At 42.0% G+C, this 19,772-nt stretch overlaps 3 protein-coding genes across 11 annotated transcripts in view; 1 reads left to right on the forward strand and 2 right to left on the reverse strand.

Annotated features, from left to right (window-relative positions):
- Positions 1-18,181, forward strand: part of skap2 (src kinase associated phosphoprotein 2) — a 33,333-nt gene extending 15,152 nt beyond the window's left edge. The window contains exons 12-14 of one of the 8 annotated variants that reach the window (XR_015101107.1): positions 622-665; positions 4,241-4,338; positions 18,042-18,167. The gene's annotated coding sequence lies outside the window, so the exon portion shown is untranslated. Of the gene's footprint in view, positions 1-621; positions 666-1,784; positions 4,207-4,240; positions 4,339-16,583; positions 17,939-18,041 lie in introns of those variants that run through there. The other 7 variants (XR_015101106.1, XR_015101110.1, XR_015101109.1 and 4 more) reach the window with 7 other exon arrangements.
- snx10b (sorting nexin 10b) lies at positions 7,902-10,756 on the reverse strand. 2 transcript variants are annotated; one of them, XM_086112818.1, is made up of 6 exons: positions 10,616-10,756; positions 10,309-10,421; positions 10,136-10,236; positions 9,935-10,036; positions 9,412-9,621; positions 7,902-8,168 (listed from the first exon to the last, which is right to left on the reverse strand). In XM_086112818.1, exons 1-6 carry the CDS (start codon positions 10,626-10,628, stop codon positions 8,048-8,050), a joined length of 660 nt encoding a protein of 219 aa, XP_085968944.1. In that variant the 5' UTR covers positions 10,629-10,756; the 3' UTR covers positions 7,902-8,047. The 2 variants fall into 2 exon arrangements, with proteins under 2 accessions (XP_085968944.1, XP_085968943.1); XM_086112817.1 differs by lacking the exon at positions 10,616-10,756 and having other exon boundaries at positions 10,309-10,571.
- On the reverse strand, positions 11,640-19,225 carry cbx3b (chromobox homolog 3b). Its single transcript, XM_086112820.1, has 5 exons — positions 19,078-19,225; positions 18,019-18,163; positions 15,049-15,193; positions 14,413-14,546; positions 11,640-13,655 (listed from the first exon to the last, which is right to left on the reverse strand). The coding sequence occupies exons 2-5, from the start codon at positions 18,156-18,158 to the stop codon at positions 13,535-13,537; spliced, it is 540 nt and encodes a 179-aa protein (XP_085968946.1). The 5' UTR covers positions 18,159-18,163; positions 19,078-19,225; the 3' UTR covers positions 11,640-13,534.
- Positions 19,226-19,772: the final 547 nt, after the last annotated feature.

Below are 19,772 nucleotides of genomic sequence, written 5' to 3' on the forward strand. Positions count from 1 at the left end.
AAGGGTTTCTGATTCTAAAATGTTCAAGTTATGGAGTAATTTCCTGTCTGTTCTGTTCGATTGTAGTCTTCCACTGCATCGATCACAGTCATTCATGTCCACATACCCAATGCATCGATTATTCGATTAATTTTAACACCCTGAGTTGAATTCAGAGTTCCGATTAATTTTGAGAGCTTCCACTGGACTTTCATATTCCACATTTCATACGGTGTGGGCTGTCACGCTTGCGAGAGCTACTGTATGTGCTGACGTATCACTCAGGATAAATCAGTCTTATGGGCGTGACAGGTGTTTGTCCACCTACCATAAACCTCTCCCACGCCTCGCCCCGTGCTCCATCTCCTCCCTGGTAATTTACTCGGCTCCAGCCGCCATACTCTAACTCTGTTTACTCGCTGCCTGGGGCTCTAATATGAGGCCAGAGCTCTGATTTACTCTACTAGTTAGTGAGCTGAGTAACGATCCTGGGCCGGATAGTTTACAGTGTGATGCGACCGATGCTCTAAGTGTAATTACAAGCCGCCGGGCACTGTTGCAGCTCAACGGCTCACTGCAGCTGACTGGCTGCCAGTCTCCAGTACACTAAGCACTGCCATCTTTCCCTCTCTTACTCCACAGGCACACGTTGACGCCTCCCCGCTCCTACTGACCTCACATTCTAGGTGAGCTCCAATCTCAATGTCAGGTCTTTTTTTAGGCACAGTACACAGGAAGTAAGAAGGCCGAAGGATTGAGTTGCAGGGCTTTACCAGCCACTAAAAAAGCAGATTGCTTGTGATTACCCTCATTAAGTGTCTGCGTGTTATTTATTCAAACACTGGGCTGCCAAGCTAACCTGAGTTAATTTAGTGCGTCGCTTACATAGAACGACCATGTATGTGTGATGCAGGACATTAACACAGAGCTTCCTCTCCGGCATATCAGAAACACGGGGCTGATATTTTTAGATGAACAGGAATTGCCAGTGCCGTGTCAACCGCTATATTTGATTTATTGCATTGTAATTGTATTTAAACTGTTATTAATGCGCCTTGAATTCGTGCCAGTTCAGTTTTTTTCAAGGGTTTCCTTTCACAGTGATATATTGTAATCGAGCAGCAGCATTTTGGAACAACTGGATACACTTGAGGGAGGACTGGTTGACTCCAAAATAAATTTCATAGTTTCGTCGTGGGAAGTGGAAGAAACACGCCAAACCAAGTCAAATCTGAGTCAAGCAGGGCTAAAACATGTACATGGAGCTTTGCATCCTCTTCTTGTGATACGTACGCTCCAATTTTCTCCAATACTCTCTGCTGAGTGCAGTGAAAACTCATCCAAGCACTGAGTCCTTATTTCCAAAACACACTTTACGTTACTTGGGACTGGCCATCACAATACAGTACAAGTATCAAGAAATGGGCCACAGCCCTATTAAGTCACTATTACTGATAATTCGGTGAATTTAGGATTCTCATTAGGTCATACGTGTGGTAGATGAAGAGCAGGTGGGTAATTGGAGTAATTTGTGGCTATGCAGACAGTAGCATGATGAATGGGCTCTGGAAAAGACAAGCTGAGCTGGCCGTTGGATCTACTGCAGAGTAAGGAGAATTTAGGCTCGCCATAAAAGATTTCTCCTTGCCTCTTATTTCACGCGGACATTTTTATGTTTTTTTTATTTTCTACCTCATTGCAGCCGTGAGCTGCCTGCTGATTTACACACGCTGGCAGCCAAGCGCCGAGGCCTCCGGAGACGGTGCCCTCTAACACCTTCATTCTCCCCCATCGCCTTTCTGCAGACGCTCTCGTCCTCTCGCTGTCTCAACATTTACTGAAGTGGCTCGGACCAAAAGAGCTCCACCTCTACTCGTTCCTCATCTCTAACAAGACATTAGTCGGGAGGGGGTGTTATTCACAGCAGAGGGGATGTTCCCCTGTGTCAAGACACAAATAAGGATGAGTAGAAGCCGTCACAGGCACTGATGCTATTTTACAATGCTCGTGTTTCATAGCGTGGCTTCAAGTGCTGTTTGGGCTCTGTGCAGCCTTTTATTGCATGAATGCCAAGAGACGGGCATTCGCGTCATGCTCTTGTGCACTTCTTAATCTTCTGTTCATTTTTTTCTCTCGGAGAACAATGTGTGGTTTAATCATCGCCACCAAGAAATGCTGGGTTGTTTTTCTAGCCCACTTGCTGGGTAGCTGTTAATTTTGAGCGCCGTGGGTTACTTTTACCCAAGGTTGGTTGAATTATTTCTACTCGGCAGATTGGGTTGAAGGCTAGATTTGGGGTCGCCATCGTGGACCCAGTTTTGTTGTGTATCGAGGCTAAAGTATATATAATGCAACATTCTTCAAAAGTGTCTACCAATATGTGGATCTGCGTCTGCTGAACCATGAGTATGCAGTTGTTGACTGTACATTGATCAAGTCAAATAGCCAATGAGAACAGCAATAACAATATGAAGCTTCATGGTATACAAAGTAATTGAAGACATTGAGAGAATCATAACTGGACAACAGTCATTCAATAAACGCTTTAGTGAAGACGGTACAGTGAAAAGTCGATTACAAAAAATGTCATTTTCTCAAAACAGTTATACAGTGGTGCCTTGGGTACCAGGTGGCCCGTCTTTACAAGATGTTTGAGATACAAGCTGCCATTGAGCTAACTTTTTTGCTTTGACTTGCAAGCAAAAATTTGACAGATGCTCTGTACGATGGCACTGAACTCAATTCAACCCTGTTCACAACAAGTAGCAGTTTGGCAAATAGTAAATAAATCTGGAAGAAAATAGAGGCTTCAAGCTGTTTAATGACACTCCATGCTAAAATTAGCTAATATAAATCAAGGAAAGGAAAATTTTACCACAAATGGTGCTGCTACACATGTAGACAGACAGTGTAAGAATATTTGCAAGCATATTTTTTCCTTTATCCTCTAAGTAACAAAAGGTTAATATTACGACACATGACTGAGACACTTGCAGTAGTTCAGTGAAACTTCCTTGTTTGTCTGCATGACTGTATTATATTACTTCCCGGTAGCCAAGTTGAACACACCAGAAGGAGCTGCAATATAATAATCATGATGCACATACTGTTTATTGGTCACAACCTATTTAACATTACTGTATGTTTTTATGAAGTACAATATGACGGATTGAAGAAGGTATAAACCTAGAATATACAATAATCATTTTTGTACTTTATAATGTGGGTCAGTGTTTTTGATAAAAGTGTACCAAATATTCAGTCACACTGCCAGATGCTTGAGGGTTGCTGTAATCTGCTGTGATGCAGAAATAAGCACTGTCGTCTTCAATTTTTTTCTTTGGGGTCTGCGTTCAGTGACAGCATCTGTCAGCATTCTCATACTACACAATATGTCACAATGAACAGTTTGGAAAGTATAAATAAATACGAACTGTGAGTAGGGAGACGTCGTCTGAATGCAAGGTTCTTCTCATCCATCAAGTCCCTCTCCAAAGACGATGGGTCGTTTTTTATCTAGCAACTGACTTCAGGCAATGGTGAAACTATTGTGTGATTTCCGTTTACCCTCAGGCCAGTGTGCTCAAGGCATCGCTGATCAGCTGTGATTACAGGAGACGAGAAGCAACTCCATGCAGTTGCTGCATGCATGCACTGGCGCCATTCAAACAGCACATGGAGAAGAAATAGCCGACTAGTGCAGAGGATTAGAATGATAAGAAGGTTACTGAATCGCAAATAAATGAGTGGAAGAGAATAGAGAGCTCGATTAGAAATATGGATGTGCCGGAAGGGGAAAAAAAAACCCGGCGTGTCGGAAATATTTATTTTTGCCTTTATCTATTTATTTTATTCCACTAAAAAGATAAAGTGGGGCTGCAGGGTGTTTTCTCACATATTGTCCAGTTTTCCTCTTTGCTTTGTAGCCTCTTAGTATTGCATAAATTCATAATAGATCTCTTTTAGCGCCATCCGAGAAGCTGATGGGTAGAATGGATGGATGATTGGGTGGATTGTGATCTCAATTCCACATACAAGCAAAAAAGAAAAACAACCCGAATTTTACATATAAATATACAGTATATATAAAAAAAATATTTTAAACTTCCTTTTTAACAATGAGTTATGAACACTGTCAAATATTTTGCAGTAAAAAGTTACAAGGTGAATAACGTTTAAAAATGACCCCTTTCCTCCCTCTTTTTCATGCATTTTGTTTCACTTTTAGTGCTTATTTTTAATTTCTTGAATTCTTTTGCAGTCACACAAAGCCGTCTGCAGTAGCTTGAGTTGCAAGGACCGTTAACTCATCTCGGCTGCCCCGTCATGCTGATTTTTGCAGCCCGCTGCAAGTCAAAGGTCAGTTTTGGCATGAAAAGCGAGATAGCGTGGAAAAAATACCGCGAGCCGAGTGGAGTATAATTAACAATTTAATTAATCCAGGACTTCCACACCATTTAGCTTGCTCCCACTTGAATGAGATTTTGTGGCTGTATAACAAAGCGACACATCGGTCTCGCCAGCCCGGGCCATTATCATTTGGACTGCAGGCGTCTCATCCCTGCGTCATTCCTTTGCTCTCATCTCCTATCTATTGGCACATATCGACTGTTTCCACATAGTCTCAGTCACGGAGATTTAATATCGCAAGTCATGCTGAACTTCTATGGCTACTAATGGATTGTGTATAATGTGGCACTTAAAATGCATGAGTAGCCACTGATTTATCTGTAATTTGCCTGCACTGGAGCGTATCTCCCTCAATACTTGGGAGCGCAGCAAAGAATGTTACATTGAAGTTGGAACACACAAGTGCTTCTCCCGCACATAAAATGGATTTTTGACCTGGCCGATGACAGTGATAAGAGTGAGACAAGCATGAAATCGCAGACTTCAGGTTTGAGCCGCAAGCCTGCGAGACGGGCCGCGTCTCTCAGACTGATGGACGCCCTTACCAACGGTTTCATTTGCCTTTGTTTTTTCGACACTGTCTAACCATGAGCATGTTCATCACAGGTTGCATTGCTCACGCATTTGCTATAGTGATAAAAGTGGAATTTTTAATATCCTGCTTGAACAGTTGTGCTGCGGTCTTAGCCAGATGCAGTGACATTCCACGCCCCCCCTCTCCACTTTAAAAAAAAAAATTAATTCCCTTTGACCTCTTGGAGGTCACGCAACATGAAGCAAGGAGCTGTTAGCAGATCGATGTGTTGGGTTTAAAGGTGTCTCTGTTGTCATGGCAGCGGGCTAGGCCACCTCGGCTCAAGGTTAACAGCCGAGGGGCCGCAGTCATACGCCATTAAAGGAAGTGGTCGATGCCGCTGGACAGGTCAGACTGACACCGGCAACGTTTTAATTGCTCAGACTTTAAGTAAAGAAACAAGCTCTTAGTGCTGCGTAGATTTATTGGCCATTGCTGAGCCGTGTGGTGGACTGTAGAGTAATATTTGTGTGATTTACTTAACCTAACCTAACATTATATGTTTAATTGCTGGCCACAAAGTGCTATATGATGAAAAGAAATGGGGCACCCTCCTGCATTAGCAGCCACATCTTTTAAGAATCTATAGTCATGAGTTTCCTATCAGAATCATTGCAATAACACATCCATCCATCCAGACATCCATTTTCTATGGCGCTATTCCCGCTCAGGGTCACGCGGAGCCGCAGCCTATCCCGACTGACTTCAGGCGATAGGCAGACTACATTTTGGACTGGTTGCCAGCCAATCCCAAGGCAGCAATGTTCTATGATTGCTATTTTTTTTCTCACCTCAGGTCATGGTTTCTGTAGTCTCTTCTTTCTAATGTTTTACGCAGGCTGGCAGAAAAATACATCAGCGATATTTGTAAGGTACTCGGGAGTAAAATAAATACAGAATGTAATACTTTGTAAACCAGATTCAAAATTCACCAGTGTAGCACATTACAATTATACTTATCTTTCAATTGTATTTGGTTTGATGTTATACTCTGTCCTTGGGTTATGTCTGCACAGTATGAATTTTCGAATAGGAAAGTTACTAATGGTGCAGTGGTACATTCGCCTGACTGTTGCAGGAAGAGTGGCTTCAGTTAACAAGGTGTCAGTGTGAATGTGAGACTGATCGCTTGTCTGTCTTTGTGCCTCGTGACTGACTGGCGACAGGCTCCAGCTCATCCGTTGATCTGGAACAGCAGAAATGGTATAGAAATTATACGGTTGGATGGAATATTGTAAAAGCACGTGCAGTCCCGCCAATTGTGCAGTTGTTTATATCCAAAGCAAGATAAATTATTTGTTAATTATGTTGGGGGGGAAAAAAATGCTAAATGCAACATAAATGAGAAGTGGACACACATGGCTTTTACTCTGCGACCCAACATTATGTGGAGTTGTTTATAACAACATATTATGTCAAATAAATTATGTTCCAAGTACAACCCCACACCCCCAAAAAATATTAAAAGTACCACTGCAATGGGCGAGTTACTATGCAGTAGCGTAGTAAGTTTCAGTGTTCATGAAAACAATACGACTTGAACATTATACGCAGTTTGAACTTTCGCACTCCACCTAAATATGGGAATTTTTTTACAGAAAGCTGAACTGTCTTATACTATACCCGGGCAATGATTCTTTCAAGTATCACTTGAGTGAACCCGAGTATCACAGGTGGTACTAGAACCACCCTTTGAGAATTTTATTTGATTATTTATTTGTTCACTAGGGGCCGGTGTACCAGTTCATGAATGAACATCTCCGTAGTTATGCAAATGGGTACTACTATAACAGTCACAAGGCTAATTTTCATAGTCCCCCTGTCATGCCCCTGCCAGAATGGACAGGCTGTGTCCTAATGGGAGGGGAAAAAGATCAATGACAAATCATTGACAATCACTGATCTATATCAAGCTAACTCACAAAGCATTTTCATTGTAGAGTGACTCAAACGATCATTTTATTTGATGAAAGAGATCAATCCTATGTACATATTAAATGACAACAACACGGTTGAGATAAATAATCCTCATCTACATTTTTACAATAAAAATAGGGTAATTCACTTCAAAGCATGGGGACACAAAAATACAACAAAGAGAAGTCTGTTCATTACCTGCAAATGTGTGTGCAGAATATATATTTCAATATATATCTCAATTGTAATACTTCCCCCTCGCGCAGGAAAAATTATCATAAGCGGATGTGCATGAGCAGACTTTCCGCCCACACATCTTCACACATCCTTGGGCCAATTTAAGTTTGAGGGCTCCTCTCCCATCCGCCATGTTCTAAGGTGATGAACACCCCCCCCCCCACCCCCCCCACCCCTCCTTTCAATTTCTTACCACGTTCTTTGTGTCTGCTCGGAATCTATAATGAGCACAGAGCTTATCTAATTAGCTGTGCAGATACTGCATGTCACGCCAGCCTGAACCTGTTTAGTGTTCATTACCTCTGCATGAGCACACCGCTGCTCTCTGTGGGAGCGCCTGCATACAGTCGCTCCAAATGTAGGAGCAGCATACGCAGAGAGTGTCGGCATGGGCCGCGGGGCTTATGCAAATGCAAATAAAAACAGTGAAGCTGGCAAGTTATCCTACAGGGAGGAGGGCGCACCTGCCTTCCCAAAGGACCTCGAAGGCAGGGGCCAGACCACACCTGTCTTAAAACTCCGCTCCGGTCACTTGAGAAGCATGTCACAGCTTATTAATAAAAGCAGTCACTGTGAGATGCGTGTTGACATATCAGGAAGTCAGCCCACTGAAATGACCGTGATATGTGATACATTTTGTTTGTGAAGTGAATATAGACAACGTGCTGCACATTCACAGGATGTGTATGTGCGTTCTACGGATGGATGTTACGACACTGCCACCTTCTGGCACCTTTTTTCTGCCAGCATAATTTTACATGAGCACAGTAACAGTTGAGATGGCCACTGATTACCTTTTATACTTGACATGCTTTGACCATGAATATCAGCATCATCAAAATGAGGAGAAACAGTTTTAAAAAATTGCACACGATAACGGTTCACTTTGTTCTTTGACTCCCAGTGTTACTATGAGTGACGATGATGATGTCACGCAGAATCTGGGGATGAGCAGACCCTTTGTTCCTGCTCGGTTCCCACATGATCAGGAGAGGTTTGCTTCAACGCCAAATCTTCTTTAAACTGGCTCTCTGAATCTCTGCACTCAGAGCTAAAAACACAAACAAGGGAGACTACATTTCATATTGTGTTGTTGATGATGGACATATTGTTTTGATTGCTGTTTATTTGTTTGTGGCCAAAAACTGATTTTGAAACAGATTTGAATATTAAATGTGGATATTTTAGACATTTCCCTCCTGATTCAAATGATGAGGATCGTTATCAGGTTTCTGCAGAGCTTGATGATGAGCTGATCATTTGAATCAGGTGTTAAAGGAGGGAAACATCTAAAACATGCACGTGAGCGGCCCTCGAGGACCAGCGTTGCCCACTCCTGCTGTACACAAACACAGTGATATTCCGGCCAGCAGATGTCAGGGCTAATGATATGCTGTTTGGCAGAAGGTCAAACTTGTCAATTTGAATATTGAGGCAACGTGTAAAAAAAATGATGGTTGGGGTGGGGGAAGTAATACCGTAACGTGTCTTAAAAAGATGTAGTAAACTTTTCATGTTTCATCATCATAATATGTTCCTGTTTGCACAATAGATGAGCAGTTTATCTTCCCTTAAGGAACAAAACTAGAAATCTAAAACCAAGGAACCGTGATTTTTTTTTCTGCTGTTTTTCTTTTTTAGGGTTACCGTTACACTCTCTAAGACATTCATACTTCATGTGGTTTCACCTTTGGAACAGGGCCCCAAAGGGTAACCATAATGACAATCTGGCCCATGATAAGTTCAGCTCCTCTCTCTCTCTATGTATGTATATATATATAATATTCTAGCATGAAGTGATTATGTAAAAAAAACTTACTGTATTGTATTATAACTACACAAAATCTGCGAAATGATCAAAACCTGACAGTATGTCCTCCATTACCAAAGGGTGGAACAAAAACATTTGTATGTGTTCTCCTACTTCAATTATTCATGTGGCACTGCCTCATTTAAGTTGAACTCACGCCTTTGACTCTCCCCTTTTTCTCTTGATGGCCATGGGAAGGGGCGCGTTGCATCACTATAATTAAGGCTTTGTGATTGAGACGATTAAACGCAGCCAAAACGAGACATCTTGCTGTGCGTCGTCAATATTCTTAAACACAATGCCGTCGGACACCACACAATTGATCATTTTTACAGTCATAATGGCCCTTTTAGACCTTAATACTTAGAGGCTCCATTTTCTCTTTAGTGCAGGTCTGAACACCCGAAATCGAGTTAAAATTGAGCCACAAACATAAAAAAAGTTGACATGGAACTTCAGGAGGGTGCACAATGTAATGTGATACCTGTCTGAATCAGAGTCACCGGAAATGTTTGAGTCCTTCTGCAAGGCCTCTTGGGATAGAAACCTCCTGATGCCGCAGCACTGCACCGCCTGGGCCACGGAGTAGCGGGTCCTTCCTTCAGCGCAGGCCTCCATCTTGGCCATGCTGAGCTGCGACTGCAGGAAAAGGTGCAGGCAGCTGTCGGACAGCAGCTGAGGGCTCTGAAGGATCCTAGATGATGGAATCCAATTTGGGGAGCAAGTCGGTCATGAGAAAGAATTAAGGAAAAAGAACAAGAAGTGAAGAGAGGGAAAAGGAATCAAGAAATTAGAAGTGGAACTTGTCGAAGTAGTCTGTGGTAAATATAGAACATTTTATTTTTATTTTGCGTTAATGTACATGTTTAACTGGCAATACTTTTGATTAGGTCAAATCAAAAGTTTGACTTACTAAAAAAAAGATTTGAGACACACTAATAAATGTAACAAATAAGGGTATTTATGTTTTTTTTAAAACATTTATTCCAAAGTATGATGATTCTTACTGTTCCAAGAACCTCTGGAGGCCTGCCATGCGTTCAGAGATCTGCTGTGCGTTGTTCAGGCTAAAGAAGGGGTTCTTCGGGGGCAGCTGCGGTAGTTGCACCCTGCCAAGGACAATTTTTTTTTTTTTTTTTAAATGACCCCTTGACTGAGAGCAGATAACATAGGAAGCTGTCGGACAGCGTCGAATCATTTCCGCTCACATCAGCATGGAGTTTGCTTGCAGCCTTTGTCGGAGCCACACAAACTCGCTGAACCTCCTTCGCACTCGCGACATCTTCTTGGTGAAGAACACGCTATCTGTCTAAAAGGCGTGAAGAAGTCAAGTGACAGAAAATATGAAGCGGTTAAAAATGTAGATATATTCTTCACTTACATGTAAGCAAATTTCATAGTCCATGTAAGCGTGCCAAAAATCATTCTTTTGGATGCGCGGGTCTCGAACCCACACGCTGATGACCTGCTGCATGGAGGACTGAAGCAGGAATGCTGGCCATGCACGAAAAGGGAAGCTTTTTTTTTTTTTTTTGAATGAATCAGCACTTTGAGGAAGTTGCATGACACGTTAGGAAAATCCAGAGAAATGGGGGGCTTTTTTTGGTTTTTGTTTTGCTCAGGTCCAAAAAGGCAAATGTCTTGTAGACATAGTTAAAGGTCAAGATTTAATTGTCAGACAGACCTACCTGATGAGTTCATCGGGAAAGTCGCTTCTTTCTCTTGCAGGTCAACATGTCGCAATGTGTTTGCATTTCAGAAGAATGTGTGATTGTGTTGCACATAGCAGTGAGCTGGAGGGTTTTATTTTCCGTGGCTCTACTATTGAAAAAAAAGGGCAAAGGTTTCAAAATACTGTTTTGTCATCAGACTTACACTGGCACCTCCCATTTAACCCCATCCCCTCCTCCCTGTGCCACTGTAGCAAAACAAGGCTCAAACAATCATATGCATTGTCAAATGCAATATACAACTATTACTGTGTACTATTATGTACTAGTACTTGTATTAGAATAGAACGGCCTCAGGTACACGTTTTTGTGATTTACGGTAAATGATTGAGATAAAATTAGTGTGCTCTAGAACCGGTACAGCTCAATTTGAAAAAAAATATATTTTTGAGAGTCTTTAGTCAAAATAAATTGAGATAAGAGATAAAAATTGTGCACACCCTGTTAAAACTGGGATGTGGCTGGGTTCAGAATTAACCAAACCCATTCAGACGTGAGTCAGCACACACCTTCCACCATTTAAAGGACCTCTGATTAACCCCAACCAAAGTTCAGATGTTTTAGTCGGCTCTTCCCGACATTTTTTTTTTGTTGTTCTTAGCGTCAGCGTGAATGCTATGTACCAACACTGATTAGCACAATTTCAGAGCGCTCATAATTCCCCTCACCTTCACTTGATGTTGTTTTGGTAAACATACCTTTTGGAATTATGGCCAAGATTGAAACAATGAAACCAAGGTTTTGACCATGAAATGAAAACAAACCCCAAGTTTTCTGTTTCCAAATGAGCCACTTATCTGTAAACCAGGCGAGTTAGTGCTTAAAGTAGTAGTCTAGTCTTAGTTCCAATAAGAACCCTGAACAACCTTGTTTCCAGTACCATATGCCGCTGAAAGAACATGTTTGTTCACATTTGGGCTGAATGACTTTAAAAATTTTATGGTTGCGGGCGCGTGAGGAAAAAGAATACACAAAGCCCAAGTAAAGGTCACACAATGATTCTTTTATTTGCAGCCATGTGACCTACAGTGTCTACAGTACACTCACGCACAGTAACAACCGCTCAGTAGTAAAGTAGGTGTGTTTTATGAGGAGGTGTAAGGTTAAGTCGAGCGTGCCATAACAGGATATGTCCCTTGCACGTGAGGAAGTACTGACCGATGACTTCCCACTGCTCATCTAAAGTGCTACATTGAACTTTTTTTTTTGAGACTGTGTGCAAAAATTGTGCACAACACTTTAAGGGCAGAATGGCGACTATTTTCTTTTTTGCTTATCTCTGTGGTGAATAGCACCTGTTTGGATTAACAAAAGTCAATGTCTTTACAAAAAAAAAAGGGAGCGGGGGGAGAAATATTTGGCATGAAGCAGCTAATTGGAAATATGCTGGGCAACAGTTTCAGCCACGAAATACATTTTACAAGGACACAGCGAGACAGGGAAATTAAAAAAGCAATCAAGTACATTTAATCAAGAACTTTGCACTAACAGTCCCCCCCACAGCACAAAGAGTAGTTTCATTCACTAAAGCCTCGACCTCGCTACATTTATTTAAAAGCTTTAGTTACTTAGCAAATGAGCATCACAATGGACAAAAATATCTCTTCACACAAAACAAAACACACACTGCAATAAAATAAACAAAAATTTGACCAAAAAAAGTGTAGAGTCAAGGGCGAAATTGTCAATTTTTTGTTGTTTGGGGCAAGGGGGGTGCACATGTATGACAGATGACATTTAAATAGGAAAACCTGGAATCTGACTATATTCTGTGCAGACTATTAAGATACTGATTCTTTGTTCTTTGTTGTATGAAGTACATGACTGCAACTTGGAGATGACCACACCTTCCTACAGCTGACGTCACATCATTGTTTTGAGACGTTATCAATTGTGCCTCTGCTAGTCAAGAAGTGCGGTGATTCGCAAACTGGAGGAAGAGTACCTTAAGTGGCAGACAGCCTCCCGCTAGTGTTACGTGACAGAATCACTGAATTAACTGTTCAAACCGTGAATGTTTCAGTGGCTTCAACTTTTTTTTTTTTTTTAAATCCAGTACGGTATATTTGTTAAGTACAGTTCGGTTGTGTTTAATTTTTAAGCACAAAACACTGGAATTGAATCTTTTACAACTGTTTGTTTTCAAGCATTTAGCTGCAATTTTTATTGAACCTTTGCGTGGAATACATTTTTATTGATTCATTATTCCAGTAGTTTTTTCTCTCCTTTATTTAAGCACCATGTTCATTTAGAAACTGGCCATAATGTTGCAGTGGGTTACAATAATAAGAAAAAAAATACCTTTTGTTTTTGAGGAACACTCGGGCCTACTATGCTACTGTATTTTAATGTTGGCCGATATGGTGGTACTTAAAGAGCTTTGTATTTTTGAGGTGGTATCTGGTGTTAAAAAGATCTACTCAACTACCGTTCGCTTTAAACACTCAAAACTACATGATATGTATTTCACGTCACATATGACAGGGCTTCGGTTTACACTGCCTCTAGCTCTTGAGCAATACATAATTCCTTCTCGCACACTTAACTGAAGGTTTTGTGCAAGGGTGTCAGTTCACTGCCTAATGGTAAAATGTGCTACAACACACACTGGAGAACAAAAATAAAGAGCAGAAATATGAAATCACTACTTTAAAAAAAAGATAACAGTCCACAGTGATAGGGTGTGCTACATGATAACACAAGAAGAGGCAACAGTTTAATCGGCTGCAGAAAAAAGGCAGCGTTTAGTGTCTACCACACAGCGTGCACGCTCGCCATTATGTGCTTGAGGTCAGATGAGCGACGCCGCTCGGGAGAGGTAAAACGAAACTTCAAAGCTTCACGGCGTAGGTTCACCTCGACCTGTTTTGGCGCGCGTCACTGCTCGTCATCGCCACAGTGCCATGTTAGCTTCTGCTCGTAGAAGTCGATGACTGCCTGAGGGCACCTGGTGCTTGCCTCGTAGGCCGGCAGCAGAGCCACGTCGCCAGAGTTCTTCCTGCGGCATAAAAAACACTTTGAAGTGACTGGATCATCTCACGCATAATGGACACGGGCCCATGGAACTAGCATCAAAGGTGCAGTAGTTGTAACCCTTCAAGTCATAGTTTCTCAATTGAGGGTCCGTGAACCCTCCGAGGTCATCGGTGTAATTGCAAGGGGTCAGTGAAAATACAATAAAAGCTGCTTTGTCATTTTAAGAAATAGGATTATTTTTACTCAAATGTGCATGAGACTGATAAAGAGAACTATGTCAATGGAGATTGACTTGATGAAATCATGATGCACAAACTGTTTAATTCTTTTGAGTTGATGAAGAAATTGCTATTTTTATGAATTACAATACTCTAGAATGCTATTTTTACCTTTAGAAACATGGCAGACATTTTTGTTGGTTTTGTTTGTGGGGCTGGAACAAAGTGACGACATTTGCTTTTATTTTAATGCGTAAATATCAGTGAATAAACGTATTTCAGTGGAAATTGATATAAGTGAATGCTCAGTCAAACACTTTTGAAAAGCTTGTTTGGTATCAGGAGAATTAACGCAAAATCCCAGAAGAGCTGAACTTGTTCCGAATAAAGTCATTGTTGTGTACTCTTTTCGTTTTTGTTAGCAAAGGAGGGAAATCAAACCACAACTAAAATGCACCACTTCCCTGATTTCACTGTTATGGTCACACATTGACAGTAATCGCAATGTACCATTCGCTCATTGTGAATCTGCACAATTAAAAAAGGAAGAAGTGAAGTTACCATTTGACTAAAAACATGAGCTCTCCCCGTCTGTCTGCGGAGCCGATGATGCATTCTAGCTCGGGGTAAGCGGCCAAGTCTGCCGGCGAATCTGGATCATTGCCGCAGGGCTGAGTGTGTATCTGTGGTGGGGACTACACAAGGTAAAAAGGGTTGAATGCGGTTTGACATTCTCATAAAAGAGGAATTAATTCAAAACATGTAGGGTGGTGGGTGAACAAAGTGGCTAACTTTCTTTTTAACAAAGGCGTTGTATGCCTCTGAGTCATGTCTGCTGACTACTTTGCAGTAACAGCGGACCACATTCTTCCCAAGATAGCTGTCAAATGAAAAACACCGCATTTTTCTTTAAATTGTATTGAATGGCTCCACTCACGTTTAATAAATCTTTAAATATTCCATTGTAATATTTGTCAGTTGCACTTCGTCCACTTCATTGACTTTGTTAAATCAAGTAGGATTGTACTTGTATGTTGTGACCACATAACAAGAATCATACAGACACAATCGCAGTACAATTCCTCCAAATTCTTAGCCAGAATGCGTCTGCTATCGTTCTACCTGGGTCACATTTAGGTGGGTTTTTTTTGTTTTGTTTTTCATCCAACGGAAACATTCCCACTCCCAGACACTCACTATTTCTGTCCCCTCTGTCATTTCTTCTTTTGGAACGAACTCCTGCTTCACTTCCTCATTCTCATTCAAGGGGTTATTTCTCAGATACTCCTCAATTAGCTCCGGGCAGTCCAGGTTGTCCTCGGGCTCCCACGTGTTGTCTGCACTGGAACCGAGAAGAACAAAAAAAAGAGAGGGATGAGTGTGCTTACTGCAGAGATGCTAGTGAGTTAGGAGACTTGCAAATTAAAGTTGTGCATCTACCCCGAAAAAACAATTGGATATGTATCTGGATACATTGGGAGCGATACGATTCAAGGTTCTATTTTGATGAGGAAAAATTTGGTTTGATTCAGTGCAATTACGATTCGATATGGTACGGCTCAGTTTGAGAGGGTATGATGCAATTAGTTTCTTGTTGTCATTTACATACATTTGAATGAACTTCTCAGTACTGTAAATGTGGCATTTCCTCTAAAATAAAAGATGATTTCATATGTATCTCCATACATTTTAAAGTAGAAAGATTCGGTTCGACTGGATACTCTCTCCCCTTTAAAATCAAAGGCAGGCTTCCAATTCTAATTGTTTTTTTTTTTTTTTAAATTACACCCCTCATGGATAGGAAACATCCATTTTCTGTCCCACTTAACCTCACATTTCTCAAATGATTGCATGTGAGTGCCGCATTGAAATCTTCATTCAAGTGTCATTACACAGATGCCGTTTTTATGCTTGAGTGACCAAGTATATAGCCAGGCATGCCCACGTTTTAGGACCTATCAAAAGCATTTAGCATTAAAAAAAAGGGCATAAAAAAATCTCTAGGATGTTATAACCTCAGTCACGATGTATTCTTCTACTCCATTTCTGGGAAGTGGCCTGGTGCTTTTTCTCACTGGTTTGGCGGACGTCAAGTTGGCCGCAACTCCGCAAGATGAATTTGTCACGGTCAAAATGGAAAGTCCGGGCTTTACTTATAAAAAGGATGAAATGTGTGGCTGTACGATATTCTATTTGAAGCTAACTTCTGTATCGTTAAAATGCTGAAACCACTCATACCTGCATCTGTCAAACAACCATGTACATTTAAAACAGTGGAGCATTTCATCCATCGCTGTGCCTACTTTCACATGTCACAATCCCGTATTTGTCTAGCTTATCTAACTATTATGACGTACTGGGTTTGAATCTGGGCCCCAACCTTCTGGTGTGGTGTTATAATGTTCTCGTGATGCTCGTTTAAGTTTTTTCCAGGTACTCAGGCTTTCTCCCACACGACAAAAACATGAATGTTAGGTTCACTGAAGACTCTAAATTGCCAAAATAGGCAAGCAGTGCGCATGTAAATTTTTGTCTGTATATGCCCTGCGACAGACTGGCAACCAGTCACCCAAAGTCAGTTGTGATAGGCTCCATCTCGTCTAGGGCCATCATTTTCTGCTTGGCTCTCGACGAAGGCGGACGCTTCTGCTCTGCTCCCTGCCCCCACCTTTTTTTTCCCTGCTCGCAACTTAGTCTTCTTTTGCTGTCTTTTGTCCAACTTTTTTCCCTAGCCTCCTACCGTGTTTTCATCCGAAGAACTAACCATGGAATTAGTTGGCTGGTCTCTCGATGTAATTGACAAAATGTTTTCGACGGAAAGAGCGGGCAGTGGGGAGCCTGCTTGCCCTCCGGGGACACTTGCTGCCGGATACGCCCTGGATCCATGGAGAAAGTGGAGACCGGTGTGCCTGACACTACTGTCCGTGGAGGATGTGGAAGACATCTACATTATTGGCCTTTTGATAACAGGTATGCTGCTGTTTGGTGTTGGCAGCTTGCTGTTCTATCGCAAAATTCAACCGACGGGAGCGGCTCTATTGGAAGTGAAGAAGCTGCCGGTCACTCTGCATGGCTTGGCGCGAATGTCCAACACTCAGACTCAAGCGGTGACTGAGCTCAACCGCAATATTGTTGTGGTTTGGAGCGACTCCGCGCGATCGATAATACCATGGAGACGTTGGAATTTTCGCTTCGAAAAGGAATTGAGGTTTGGCTGATCGGCGCCCGTGAGAGATACAGACCAAGGACTCAAGGCTGTCTGGAATTGTTGGCGGCCGTCTCTCCAAAACAAACAACGCTATCTGGCCTTTCCCCTGAATGGAAATACGCATGGAGTCTAGGGCCCCCCACCACCACCCCCCTCCTTCTTGGCCATGGACTGATAAGCCGGGACTGTCTTCATGATGAGCAGACCTCGACGAAGCAGCTATGACCTGTACACGCATACACATACACAACTGGACAACCACACGCGCATACACATCCTTGTTATCACCGTCTTCATCGCTCCGATTCTTTTTCCCCCCGTGACGTGGTTTGATGATGCGGAGCGCAACGGTGACCGTGCGGCTGGTCATCGTCAGCCGCGTCGCGGTTACCCTACCCTACCCCCCCCCCCCCCTTCCCATTCACCCCCCCCCACACCCCCCCTTATACATGTTATGTCTTGTGACTTGTAACTGTCTAATGCTTATTTATGTGCTAGGGTCTTTTTTATCCTGGACTTAAATTATCCTCGGAAGAGGATAGTTCGAGCGTGTTTTTTTTTTTCCCTCTCCCTACCCAGCGTTTTGTCCTTTCTGAATTCTGATTGTAATTTCCCCATTGCGGGACAAATAAAGGATATCTTATCTTATTTTCCTTTTTTTTTCATAGAGGATCAAACATTTAGCAGACTGAATTACTATTTTGATAAAAGTCAAACTGAAAATGTTTTAGTTTCAAAAATTAGCTCAAAACTTCTGGTGACAATTTTGCATGTCTTCTCTTGCTTGAGTTGTTTAATAGTGTGAATCAATATTTAGATAAAAGTCATATCTTGGAATGCACATGAGTGGGACTGACAGAATTTTTTTGTTGTTGTTGTGTAAAAGTCATCTGAATGAAAAGTAAGCTGACAGTAATATGATTAAAATCATTTGCTTGGTGGGGAAAAAATGTACTCACTCAGTGAAGCCTTTCCACTTTAGGAAGTACTCTACTCTTCCATTGAAGATCCTACGACGAGTGATCTTCTCAACCACAAACTCCTGCACGTTACAAGAATCCTCTGTCTTCCTCTGCTTGGCCGTCTGTTTCTTCCTCATCCTTCCTGCAACAAGACACACACCGGTAACAGAAAGTGAGTTCAAACTTCATTTTTGCTTTGAAAACTAATGTGATATGACACGGCATTATTGACCGTTACATCTGCAACATTGCAACCCTGCTCACCTGCAATTGAAATTTGAATTGCAGCTATGTTAGTCGCAGACACAATGCACAGTAGTTCAGTCTGGATTTTAAAAGCAATTATCCTCAAAATGTGTTAGTCTAGCTCATTTATATTTAACAGTTTAGGTGTTGACCATCATAAATTTATTCAGGGACCGATTTTGTAAGTGTGACACAGCACACGTAAAGTTGGTCATTTGCATTGAAGGCGGCACGCTGCACTGTCGTGGGTGACTGTGTGCCAGCATATCCCTAGAAGCAAAATGACTTCTCTCTGGGAGTGAACAGCAAAACTCGCACTTAACCTAAAAGCAGAACAAAAATGAAAAAAGTAAATATGAAATCAACAATATTTGCCAAACATATTGGCCTGTGAAATTATGTCAAATCTTTGGGGACACCCTGTATATGCTAAAATAGCTTTTCCATTGTACTGTTTTGTTTTGAGATGAGATTGTTTGCATTATTTACATTACTGTACTGTATATACTTAGGACATTTCCAATAAGTGGAGTGCCATGAGATTTCTTTTAAGTAAAATATGCGTCTAGGCTCACTAAATGTTAAACACTCCTGTGATTGTGTGTGCGTGTGTAACTTGCTGTATGCTTCACAAAAGAAACCATGACGTATGTTTACATAACTCCACCTGCTGGATTCTACCCGGAAGACAAAACGCTACCATACGAACTCGTTACTCGTCCACACATTTTAGTTTAGAGATCATTCGGGCTAGAAGTGTGCGTGGGACCGGTTCGGCTTATTCACGCCGCGTGGGAAAACATCACGTACGTTATTGTGATATAAAGGCGACAGCCCCGCTTCGGTCCTTCGGTTCGGGAGGTGGGGCTGAGGGTCGTGTCCGGACAGTAGTAACCCGCACGCCTCGTCCTCGGTGCCGCCAAACGAGCCGCTCCGCCGTGTTTACACGTGAGAAAAGAACTTTTCAGTGGGCCAGTTGTGATTAAAGATGGCCGTTGGATGCTCGGAGGAAGGAAGTGGTTGCCAAGGGAAAAGGTCATGCCAAGAAAACCAGGGAGGAGACGACGGGAGCGCGCAGGCCGTCAACCAATCACACGCTAGTCCGTCTGGTTCGCGTCCTCGTGGGCCACTGGTACGGAAGCAGCTCCGCCACCCATCGGTGTCACCTGGGTATGACACGGTGAGTGACATCCTCCGGAGTGGTCCGAATTCTTCTTCTCCTAATTCCTGTACAGTATATCTATCTATCTATCTATATCTATCTATATATCTATCTATCTATATCTATCTATATATATATATAGATATCTATCTATATAGATATATAGATAGATATATATCTTTAAATATCTATCTATCTATCTATATATATAGATATATATATATGTGTGTGTATTGTTTACACTGTCAGACCGCCGATTACGACGGAGGGATAACACTCACCAACCTCGAAATCAACAATGAGGAGACCAGCCAGAAAAAGCCTCTGAGGCATTTGATTGACA

This window comes from Hippocampus guttulatus, chromosome 6 (genome assembly GCF_054856545.1).
Source record: "Hippocampus guttulatus isolate MCC_2025c chromosome 6, RoL_Hgut_1.0, whole genome shotgun sequence".
Lineage (NCBI taxonomy): Eukaryota > Metazoa > Chordata > Actinopteri > Syngnathiformes > Syngnathidae > Hippocampus > Hippocampus guttulatus.